Here is an 11876-nt window from a genome sequence, read left to right as displayed (position 1 = left end):
CATCTTCTTCAGTCAGCATCCCTGGCTAACCACCCCCCCCCAAAAAAAAAACTCAATGCTTAAGACACATTTCCATTTTTTATTTTTTTTAAATCCAGTATCTAAAAAATCATGATCAAATATTTAAATTTCAAAATTATTTACATAATTTCAATAATATCAGAAGTTTAATTCTCAAATATTCAATATTTCTTTTTGTCACGTGTCCTTCTCCTCATCCAAGAGTACCGAATAATCGCATATAGTTCCTGTTTTGCTCAAAAAAAAAAATATCGCATATAGTTCCGGATAACGAGCGCGCCTCTTTATTGCGAGGTAATTTTTGCGGCTTCGCTTTTTTCATCGACCAAGCTCCTTCTTTTATTATTGAGAAAATTACACAGAGATCTCACAGAAAATAATTAATTTTTAAAAAGTCCTTCAAAATCCTCAAATACCTTCTAAGTCTCCAGGGACTTCAAAGTAAAAAATTAAAATTGTGAAATTACCTACTTACCATTACTGATTGAAAAAGTTGTAATTGACTACTGTGTAGGTTGTGACTGTATGCTGTGCATGTTGTCATTTGGTTGAGTATGGGTTGTAATTAGCTTTTGTGCATATTGTGAATAATTCAAATATAGGTTGTAATTAGCTGTTGTATAGGTTATAACTGTAACTATACATGTTGTCATTCGATGAGAGCAAGTACGTAATTTTACAATTTCAACTTTTTACTCTAAGGTCCCTGAGAACTTAGAAAGCATTTGGGGATTTCGAGAGACTTTTTCAGAATAAATTGTCTTACATGGGATTTGTGTGTAATTTTTCTTTTATTATTTACTTATCTTGTATTTTTATTAATTAATTTATTTATACCCCTATCGACTCCAGAACAAATACTATATTTAATCCTTACTATAAAACTCATTTAATTAATTTAAAAAGATTTTAAAAAATTACTAAATTATTTTAAGTATTTATAGTTATCATTTTTCTTTATTGATTTGACTCACTTATAAATTAATATATGTTAGATAGACTATATAACATATGATATAATTAAGTAATATAATAATTTTATTAATCTTTTTAAATTAATTAACTAGGTTTTTAAGTAAAACCGGAGCTAGTAACTACGAAGTAATATTAGAAGTGAACTTGTATAATTTCAAAATCTGGAAACTTGCATCATGACGACGACGACAAGGACCACGATTTATTAGAGCGAGGGGAGGATATGCATTGAGGGCGGTGGAGGTTAGAGGGTGACCTAATTTGGCGCGCAGAGTTAAAGCGAAAGAAACAGTTGCCAGACTGACAATGATCAAAGGCTCTCGTTTCCATTTCCCTTATCAAATATGGCTAGGCATATATAATCCCCACAAAGCCACCTGCCTCCTTTCCTTTTTTAATTTCCATAACTGTCTCCATTATTATTCCTCCTCTATGTTTCATCACGTCCTTTATTCCCCATACCCACTTACTTTCTCGCTTAATTCCTCTCAAACAAAACACACACACACACACACGTATTCTTTTCAAGGAGACTTCAGAAATAAAAAGGAGGGAATTTCGCTTATATGGGACTTGCCTCTCTCGTTTTAACTTACTCATGTGCTCTTAAATTATACTACATCCGATTTTTAATATAAGATCTCATTTGACTTTTCTTTTGGTTCTAATTATAAGATTTCAATTCATTTTGTCTCTCATATTTATATATATATTTTTAAGATAGTTATTCTAATAATAGTAGTTCTAACCAATACACTTGATTAGCGAGGATATTTTAAAAAAGACAACACCTATTTATTACAAATAATTAAATTAACATATTTATTTAATCTCCTCAAATTAGTCAATTAGCTTTTATATTTAGGAGATAGTACTATAAAATAGATTTTACATTTAGGGCGGGAAGAATTATTACATGCAAAAAAAAAAAGATAGTTTATTGATGTATTGAAGAAAAAATGATGTAAAATCATTCCAAGTGATTCAGACATCTATAAGAAAAAATTATTAAATGTGCGGGTCAGAAAGAAGAGGAAGATAAGAAATCAAAACACTCAATTAAATGATTGAAGGCAAGAAGGCATTTTCAAAAGAAAGATGATGATGAGCTGAACTATCATATTGAATGACAATGGGCAAAATTTGCTTAGCATTTGTCCCCCGGCCCCCTCCGTTCTCCAAGTTTTCACTCCTCCGCTTGAAAGCTCCATCCCGCACCCGCCCTTTTCTGGGAGTGTTTATAAAATATAGAAGTTAGATAAGTAATTTACTTGGATTTTAAGTACTTTTATAATCTTAAATATAAAACTTAATTAATTAATTTAAATAAATTAAAGATATTAGTTGAACTAGTTAATATGATATGTTTTTTTATAAAATACCAAAAGCATCTTTCTCAATTCTCTCCCCCCCTTCTATTTGACTATTGTTGGAGGAATATTAATAAAGTTAATTTGAAAAAAATTGTTAAAATGTGAAATAGGTATTATATATAAGATCAAATCAACTTCTTAATTAGCTCATATATATGAGATTTCAATTCACTTTATCTCTTAAATTTATATTTTTTTGAATAAAATACTCCTATTGGTTGCACTCGGTAAGAGAGTTTTTATGAAAGGATAGTTACAGTTTTAATGGTATTAGAGAAAAACGAATATATATTTATCATAAATAACTAATTTAATTAATTGTTTTAATATCTGCAAATTCATCATTTAGCTTTTAAGTTCTGGAGTGAGTATAATGATGATATTGCCTAATTAAAAATCGTGTTTTTAATTTTGATTTTTTCCACATGAAATAATGTATGGCTTTTAGTTAAATTTAAATATAATGACAACATATTTTAAAAAATTGATAAAGCGAACATTTGAGTTTGTAAAAGTTGATATATTGACATGCAATTTCGTACACGAGACGATCCAAGGACAACGATTCGGCCTATCCATATTACTACCGTGTTTCACAATTGTGGAAAGGACGTTCGTTTAACGTGTTTAAGAATCTTATAAGAATTACGTTATTTAAACCATATATCCACGCCAAAATCCGCTCCAAAGCCACCAAAATCTAATAATGCACAGTACACTAGATAACAATAATAACAAATGAAACAGCTTGTATGTATAAGTCAATTATAAATTTGTACTTCTTGGAAACATAATCTCCAGCCTCCTTTGCTTAATATAAAAGCTAATTTGGCAACAAATTAATTTTAAATAGGAGATTTCAATTCATTTTGTCTCTTATATTTGTCTATTTTTTTAAAGATAGTATTTATATAGTTGTATTTGTTAAAAGTTTTATCAAATGGTAGTTTTAATAATATACATGATTAGTAAAGGTATTTTAAGGAAAAAACTCTTATTTATTATAGATAACCAACTTGTAACTTTCTTAATCTACTCTAACTAGTTAAATGGCTCTTATACTACTTGTTGTCTTTAATATAAGAGCTGGTTGACTAATTTGAGTAAATTAAAAAAATTAGTTAAATTAGTTATTTGTAATAAATAGATAGTATTTTTCTTAAAATATTTTCACTAATCAAATATATTAACTACAACTACTAGTATTATAAGGACTATCTTAAAAAAATAGATAAATACTCCTCCGGTCCTAATTATAAGACCCAATTGACTTATTTGAGGAGATTAAGGAAGTAAGTTAAGTTGGTTATTTATAATAAATAAGTGTTGTCATTCCTAAAATATCCTTGCTAATTAAGTATATTGGCTAAAACTATCATTATTAGAAGGATTATCTTGGAAAAAAATGCATAAATATAAGAGACAAAATGGATTGGGTCTTATAATTAGGACCAAATAAAAAGTCAAATTGGGTCTTATAATAAGGACCGGAGGAGTATAAAAAATAAAATGAACTAGAGTATTATATTTAAAACCAAAATAAAAATTAAATGAGCTATTATATTAAACTTCGGAGGTAGTATTTTATAAAGACAGCTACATTTCATATACTCCTCCGATCCTAAATATAAAATTTTTATACTAGTATGTACAAGGGTTTTATATTTAGGACAAGAAGAGTATGTTTCCACAAGAGAGTTTCCAAAAAGAAAAGGGCTATACTGCAGGAAAAACCCAAAATGTAACGACGTCGTTTCATGTTCCGGCCCAAAGTACCCGATCCCGAGTGTTTTTTGGGCCTAAACCCGATGCGGAGTTTGACCTGTTGGTCTTGGCGCGTTTACGCTGCAAATGAAAATCGCGAAGTAACGAGCTGAGGGGAATTCGGGGGAATGGTAATGGAATTGCTCAAATTGTCCAAGTTCAAGCTCCAACTTCGAGCTCTTGTCACTGAAGTTCGGGAGCTCAGAGTAAAAATTTCTTTGCCCGCTATTTTCTGTGTTCTAAGCGCAGTAGATCGGTAATAACTTGATTTTTTCAGGAAGGGAACGCACAACGGCCAGGAAAGGAACGCACAACGGCCGAACAACACCAACACGGAATTGAGGTTTTCATTTCGATATGATTGGTTATTTTTGGCCGTTTTTTATTTTCTGTTGGTCTGATTGTGACATTGAGAGTAAAAACAGAAGCATAAACAAAGCGAGGAAGAGCATAACAGAAAAATACAGGACCTGCAAGCCGAGTTAGCTTCAGTCAAAGAAGAGTGCCAGAAACTCGAAAGGAGGGTGCGTTTTTCCCATTTTGTTTTCAATCAAAAATTCCAATTAACGTGATTGTTCGCTGGAGTTATATTCTATCAGCTGCTACTTGCTAATGCGGAGTTTTAAAATGTAACATTATAACTGCAGGTGAATTATCTTCAGAACGACAATGCTTTGCTTGAAATCCAGCAAAAAGAGTTGAAGGATACCATACAAAGCCTACTTTTGTCCAGGGAAAATTTCATGCATGCTTACGAGGTTCGTATATGGTAATTTTTCAAACACGAACGGGATTAATTTTGTTGCTGGTATCTGATTTTATTTTTTAATGTCATGCCCGATACCATTTCCCTGTTCTTTGTTAAATAATGATACTATTAAGCGTTAGTATTCCACAATGAAGGCTAACACTTAAGCAACAGCAACAAAAATGACTGTCGTAATGAATTGCATGCTACCAGGGGGGAAGCTTAATTGCACAATTGGTTTTCTCAATTTAGTTATTTTTCTACTCTGCTGTTGTGCAGGAAACCACTTCTGAAATGCGACGTTCAATTGAAACCAAAGATAGAAAGCTCAACGTTCTTTCTGAGAAGATAAACGCCCACCTCTTGTTATTCAATTCAATAGAGAAGGAGGTGTTTTCTATCAAGCAAATTGTTGATAACGTCCACAGCCTTGTCAATGAAAAAGAGAAAATAGGCAAGTGGCTTTCCAAACTCTTATTCAGAAGCCTTCTCATTTAAGGGCACTCAGACAAATTATAGTTTCACTGCCTATTGACATTTTTATGTTTCCTGCATTTAGTGGCTGAGTTGAGAAACAAAATGGATCAAATCTCCACATTTGAAAAAGCATTTGTAGGTAATTTAAATTTTTACCCACCCGTCTTAATATGTGGAATGTTGAGTGTGTTATACATAATAGTTGTTTATTAAGACAAGAAAAGAAAATAATTGTTTATGCATATTGAATTAATAAAACTAACATATATAGTGTCCAATCATACCTTGAATAGGACTGCTTCGAATAGGAGGACACCTGTGCGCAATTCAAAAAGAAAACTAGCAGATACATTAGCTGTTTTTTATTAGCTGAAAATTGAATTTTCCCAGAGAATATCACCGACTCGAGAAATAAACTGGAAAAGATTGAAGATGAGTTGAGAAGAAAGGATAAATTCATCTCAGAGTTAGAAGCAAAGCTAGATGCAGAAAAACTCAGCAACAATAGCCCACCTCAAATTGAAGATATATCCTTACCAGCAAGGAATGACAATCGGAACCAAACACCAGAAAAATAATATGCACTTTTGTCCGCGTATTTTAAAGTTTTGTCTTAACAAGCCTCACCTTCAGAAAACTTTATCAGTAAAGGACGTGATGATACAGAACTTAATTTCAGATAAAGAGGTTCCGCATTCAGTTTTCTCAATATATATTTTGAAGTTGTCAATCCTGGAGATTTTCCCTACTTCTCTGAACATACTTTGTTCACAGGCATTGCAGTATGAAGTTGGAAGTTTAAGATTCGTCCTACAGAAGATTAACGCCACTGTCAGAAATATGAATGAGGAGGTAATATAATTCAAAGTTACTTTGGTACAAAATTTTGATTGTTCAGATTCGTTTCTCATTAGGATTTCATGAAGCATTTCAAGTTGCGCATTTAATTATTATGCCCTTAAATTACGTCTATTTAGAGTATTTTACAAATGTGTCCTGAGGACAATTGTGTTCCGGGAAATTATGGCGCTGGAAATAAATCTTTATCCCTACTCAATTTTTGGACCTAGCACTTAGAGAAAAATGTATACTCAAACAAGTAGCTGTTATGGCCCTAAAAGGAAAATGTAGTTGTAAAATTCTTCTTGTGCTTTATAGAGTGACATAGTGTCCTTGGCTGCATAGTTACCAGATAAGTATTTTGATTTTACTATAAAGTTGTTACTTCATTCCCTCTAGATATCGTTACTTCCAATGAGTTCTTAAGCACAATGCTTATTTCTACGCTAGGACAAAAGTTTATTCTGTTCAATATTGCAACATAATGAAGCGTCTGGAATGGATATTGAGGTTGAAGAAAACAGGTAAAGACAATTTTTGGCTCGTAACAGCTAATTTATTTTGAGTTTGCATTTTAAGCTTTAGATTCAAATTTACTCGCAAGGCCTATAAGCCTGCGTGGCCAAAATTTGGACCCACCGTATCATGTACTGAAATTTCAGTCTAATATGAACAAGCGGGGCATGGTTTTCATTGGTATATCCTGTACATAGCTTGCGTTATTTTGAGGGCGTCAATGGACCTGGAACTTAGATCCGATTCCAGTCTTCACAATGAGCAAATGCATCTTCCTTATATGCTTTACCTGTCTTTTAGCTTTGATATATTGTAAATAATTTGTAGAAAATAAATATTTGGAATATTGATGTATACTTATAAATAACAATTCACGTCATAAATTAGTTTAATATGTCCAGAGTTATTGATTATTAAGAGACAATTCATTGGTCATTGTGTGAGAATTGACGTATAGTTTGCGCAAGAAACAAGAGATGACATGGCTCTAAAGCTATGGATAAGTAGAATCAATTGTTACATTCTTCTCACGTGGAAATTCCTTTCCAAGGATGGAAGATGTAGCTCAAGACGAAGAAGAGAATGATCAAGAACCCGTGGAATCACCCTCTTAAATACAGGTTTGATATGTATGTGCTTTTCCTCTCTCAATTCTAGCATAGTCGTCGGAGGTTAACATTTCAAGTTATCTACAGAAATCTATGTGATTTACCATCCATTTGAATGGCAGATGTATGCATAAGAAACACTTCCTTACTTCCTTTGAACTATGGCGGTCAGAGTACATAATTTATCCTTCAAAGTGAAATATTCAATTCTTCTGGGGTTGCATTTTTTGCGTTTGGCTGGTTCAGCTTCAGATATACTGAATTGACATTTGTCAGCAAATTTTTGTTATTTTAGCTATTTATGTGAGATTCGTCAAATATTCTTCCTAGTATGATTTTAAAAATGTATTCAAGATTGTCAATTGATTTTGATGTCAGATCAGTTGACCAGAGCGATTGAAGGAAAGAAATTCTTTTCTTGAACAGCATGCAGGTAAATGAGATGCCAAAAGTTCCTTGAATAATTTAACGGGAATGCAAAAAATGTTGAGGCTGAAGTTCAACTCTTTGCAAAAAGGAAATAAGTTGGCCTTTGCGAAAACAAAAAAGAAAGTTAGCCGCAGAATTGAAATATTGCATAGCAATCCAAGTTTTGTTTGGACACACTTGACTGGGGGAGCCGTCTGAGATTTAAGATCTATGTTTGAAATCTCTTGCAAATACTGCCAATTGCTTCCAAAGAATAGAAAACCCATACAAGTACGTGAAGTCTACCCACGTGATTCATCAGACCCCGCAAAATAAAGCATGATCCCATCCCCCAATTTGATTAGTTTCTGGAAAGTTTGACAAATTTGCTGCGCTGGAGGTGATTTATGCCATAAATTTTTAAATATCTGTATACTCCCTCTGCTCCCATTTATAAACTACTTTTAATATTTTATTGGAACCAAGACAATTTTTTAAATCAAGGAAATCACTAAACATTTAAGAAGTTTTCTAACTTGCCCTTATTGAAAGATATAATTTGATTTTGAATATATGGTCTGTTTCTCTTGTTTCTTATATTAACTATTTTTTATAATCTTCTATTTATTGTGGCACACTGGCACTTTTATTTTTCTATATCAACTTCGTAGATGTAAGAGGAGAAAATTGTAATAAATAATTAATGTGCTATTTAATGGAAAGGAGTACAATACTTCTTTTTAGATGTTACTGCTCTTAGACGTTGAAGAGGAGCATTAGCTAGGTTTTCCTTTTAGTTCTTTTTATTTTTTTTTTTATAGCCTTTGGTTTTTGTTGGGAAATGCAGGTTCTTCGTTCCCGTCTGTATTCAAAAAAAGAATTTATTACTATAATCCTAAATATAAAATCTATTTTATAATATAAATTATCCTATAAAATAAGTCTTATATTTAAAACCAGAGTATTTTTTTTTTTACATGTTATCAAACTAAATTTGTATCTTGAACGAAGTGAGTTGAGGGGGAAGAAGAGAAAAGAGTGGATCAGAGGAGTAGGAGGGAGGGAGGGAGTGATAAATGATTTTATAGGTGTGTAAAAAATATGTTTAATTTGATAGTATATATTCTTCTAGTTCTATTTATATGATAGAGAGAGAGAATAAATTTTTTTTTATCATATTTACAAGGTAGAAAGAAATTTTTCAAATGAATATACAATTCTACTTATCATTTATTATTGTATTGACTTTATTCTTATATGATATAATGTATATTAAATAGGGATAAGGTTAAAAAGTTATTAAACTTTAAAGTAGAGTTAATAAAATTTAATATTTTTCTTAATTTATATAAAATATATTGAAAACAAAAATGACTTACTAAATAGGATTGGATAAGTATATCTGTGGGGAATCTAAAGAAAATCATAGATGGAGAGAAAATTTAAAGCCCTATATGGGGTGATCAAGATGGTTGTCTGGTTGACCGCTTTGAGCACTGCAATTAAAGAGGACAGCAAAGCGTGGAGTTAAATAAATGAAAGTGAGGTGGCCACATTCAAAGGAAAACTTTGGGTATAGTGAAGAGGAAAGCAATGATGAGTCTTCCCAGACTTCCTATTAATCAAATGATGAGTTTTGAATTTGGTTTTGGACTTCAGAATTTAATGCTGGTCAGAACCTTACCAAAAAATAAAACGTCCCCCTCCGATCTCTCATGGTTATTCTAGTTTGCAGATTCTCCTCTCATCGGCCCATTTATTACTGCTCCCTCCTCCTATTTTTCTATGCCGAATTACTTGTCCGAAAATTTAATTTAATTTTTTTTAATTTTTAGTCCTATAATTACTCTTCTGTTCTTATTTATAAGTTATTTTTAACATGTTTCACATAGATAAAAAAAACCTTAAATTTTATTGATTCTCATTTAAAATTCAACAACTTTCTAACTTTATCTCTATTTAATATATATTGTACTTCATGCAAACAAAATCAACATAATAATAAATGAAGGGTAAAATTATATATCTATGTAAAAAAATTCTTTCAGTGTCCTATAAATAGGACCAAAAAATATCTTTTCTCTTTGCCCTATAAATAGAATTAGAGGAGTATATGTTATTCTTATCTCTTTTTTCAATTAATTTTTTATAAGATAATACTTACATCAAGTTTCTTATATTTATTATATCAAATTCTTCAATCATACATGATTATGTGTCCTATTTTTAAATATTATTTAATACTTATTCGGTCCTAAATATAAGACCCACTTTGTAGTGTAATTTACACTACAAAATGAGTTTTATATTTAACACCAGAGGAGTAATATTTAATTATAAATTCACATGAAACAAAAAATGACACGATCATGTATTATCGGAGAACTTGACATAATAAATATAATGAATTTCACCTAATTAAGCGTTTTCCTTTTTTATATGTTTTTCTATTCATTTTTCCTCTCCCATTCGTCCTCTCTCTAGCTATGAACAATAGTATATTTAGAAAAATCACCTTTTTACATTAAAAATTATTTGTAATAGTTATATGTATAATAGGGGGAGTTATTTTTCCCCCCCAATTTCATTCATTCTTCCCTTTTCATATCACAAGACGTGGGGCTCCTTAAATGGGCATCAGTTGCCTAACTTTACCAAAGTAGATTGATATAGAAGTTTGAAGGAAGCCACACTTTCTCCCAAAGACAGCGTTGTGTTGTGACTTGTGCGCTGTGAATGTCAAAACACGCAATCTTTGAGCTCCACTGAATGAAACAAAAGAAAATATTTTTTTAAAGTTTAATAAAAGAATTATGATAAAATCTTAAGAAATAAATATATTAACCAAAAAATTTTGTAACAACAACTGAGTAGTTTGTAATAATTAGTTCCAGTATAAAAAATGATAATAAATTCTAATTCCTTATTTGTTATTAAAACTTTTTTTATCATCATATTTTTCTTGAAACCTCGCAGTGATTCTCCTAAATTTAATTTAATTATAACTGGGTTTTAAAGAATTTCCATAAAATAACTTATAAATATTAATTCATATAAGTGTAAATATGAAAGTGTCGATTACATGATAATACAAGACCTAAATATCTGGTTTACAACTGAGATTTATATGTTTGCCATTATCTTTGTTTTTTTTTTTTGCCAGCAGCTATTATCTTTACTTATACTTACAGCGTCTATTTTAACAATTTTTTATCTAGTTGTTATCTGGTCTTTCAAGATCTAACTGTCACACGGTAAAAGAAATTGGGAGAATCACAATTAAGTCTTAAATAAGGAACAAAATTATTTTCTTGGTCGTATTCACATGTGAAATTTCTGCATTTACATGTAGCTAAGGCCTATGGATAATTAAATATTTTCATTCGTGATCCCACAAGCACAACGCTGCTGTAGAGGAAAAATGATTTGGGCCTGGTCCGGTTTATTAAATAAAATATCAGAAGTTCTATTTTAAATATATTTTAAAAATGCTCTTCCGACAACATAGAGATTAGTTACTTTTTTTTCCCCCTACGTATAACTATTCTCCTATTGAAGTTAATTATATTCAAAACAATGTCGAGTATTAAATATGGATATTTCTGTAAATAGAGATTCGAACCTTAATTCATCTTTTTTAGGAACTAACTCTTTTCACTATATTCAATTCTAGCGGATGTAAAGATTAGTTATGTAGTTGAATAGGAAGTGGACAAAATGATTTGTTTAAAGCTTGCATCCAAAAATCAGGGTGAAGTTTAGGATAATAAAGAACCTATGTGATTTGTCTTGATGCTAATCAAATTTATTCCCACAACATCATGATTCAGTTACCAACTAATATAAATACAATAATGGATTTGGCTTTCTTTTGTTTGATTAGTTGGCAGGGGCAAGATTTTGCTTTATGGATTGGTTTTAATGATTGTGCAATGGACTTTAGTTTCTTTCCCCATAAAAGATTTGCGTATATTTCATTGCACATCTTTAATGGGTCCCAGCCAATGATATCTTTGAAAAACTCCTAACGCGCTTCATTGGTAACTAAGATAAGGTTTAAAACCTATTAACTTTATCTATGAACTAGCTAATATTTCAGGTTGTCGACTTTCTGTTACTACCTTCTGTCCGAATTATGAGAATTAG

At 31.0% G+C, this 11876-nt stretch overlaps 1 protein-coding gene across 1 annotated transcript; it reads left to right on the top strand.

The window, feature by feature from the left end:
• The first annotated feature begins 4261 nt into the window (after window positions 1–4261).
• Window positions 4262–6726, top strand: LOC114748820 (chromosome partition protein Smc). Its single transcript, XM_028937275.1, has 10 exons — window positions 4262–4339; window positions 4411–4476; window positions 4559–4657; window positions 4781–4891; window positions 5161–5335; window positions 5441–5497; window positions 5749–5885; window positions 5986–6045; window positions 6133–6210; window positions 6649–6726. Exons 1-10 carry the CDS (start codon window positions 4262–4264, stop codon window positions 6724–6726), a joined length of 939 nt encoding a protein of 312 aa, XP_028793108.1.
• The last annotated feature ends 5150 nt before the right edge of the window (window positions 6727–11876 follow it).

Source organism: Neltuma alba, unplaced genomic scaffold (assembly GCF_004799145.2).
Source record: "Neltuma alba isolate B1F8T4 unplaced genomic scaffold, ASM479914v2 tig00005827_pilon, whole genome shotgun sequence".
In the NCBI taxonomy this organism is placed as follows: domain Eukaryota; kingdom Viridiplantae; phylum Streptophyta; class Magnoliopsida; order Fabales; family Fabaceae; genus Neltuma; species Neltuma alba.
The sequence above is the reverse complement of the archived record's forward strand: the minus strand, read 5'-3'. Positions and strand labels throughout refer to the sequence as shown.

Bases quoted from the DNA above. Each gene is read 5' to 3' on its own strand.
- LOC114748820 (XM_028937275.1), top strand. From the start codon at position 4,262: ATGGTAATGGAATTGCTCAAATTGTCCAAGTTCAAGCTCCAACTTCGA. The intron at 5,498-5,748 runs GTAATTTAAATT...GAATTTTCCCAG, and splicing joins ATTTGAAAAAGCATTTGTAG to AGAATATCACCGACTCGAGA. The intron at 6,046-6,132 runs GTTCCGCATTCA...CTTTGTTCACAG, and splicing joins ACTTAATTTCAGATAAAGAG to GCATTGCAGTATGAAGTTGG.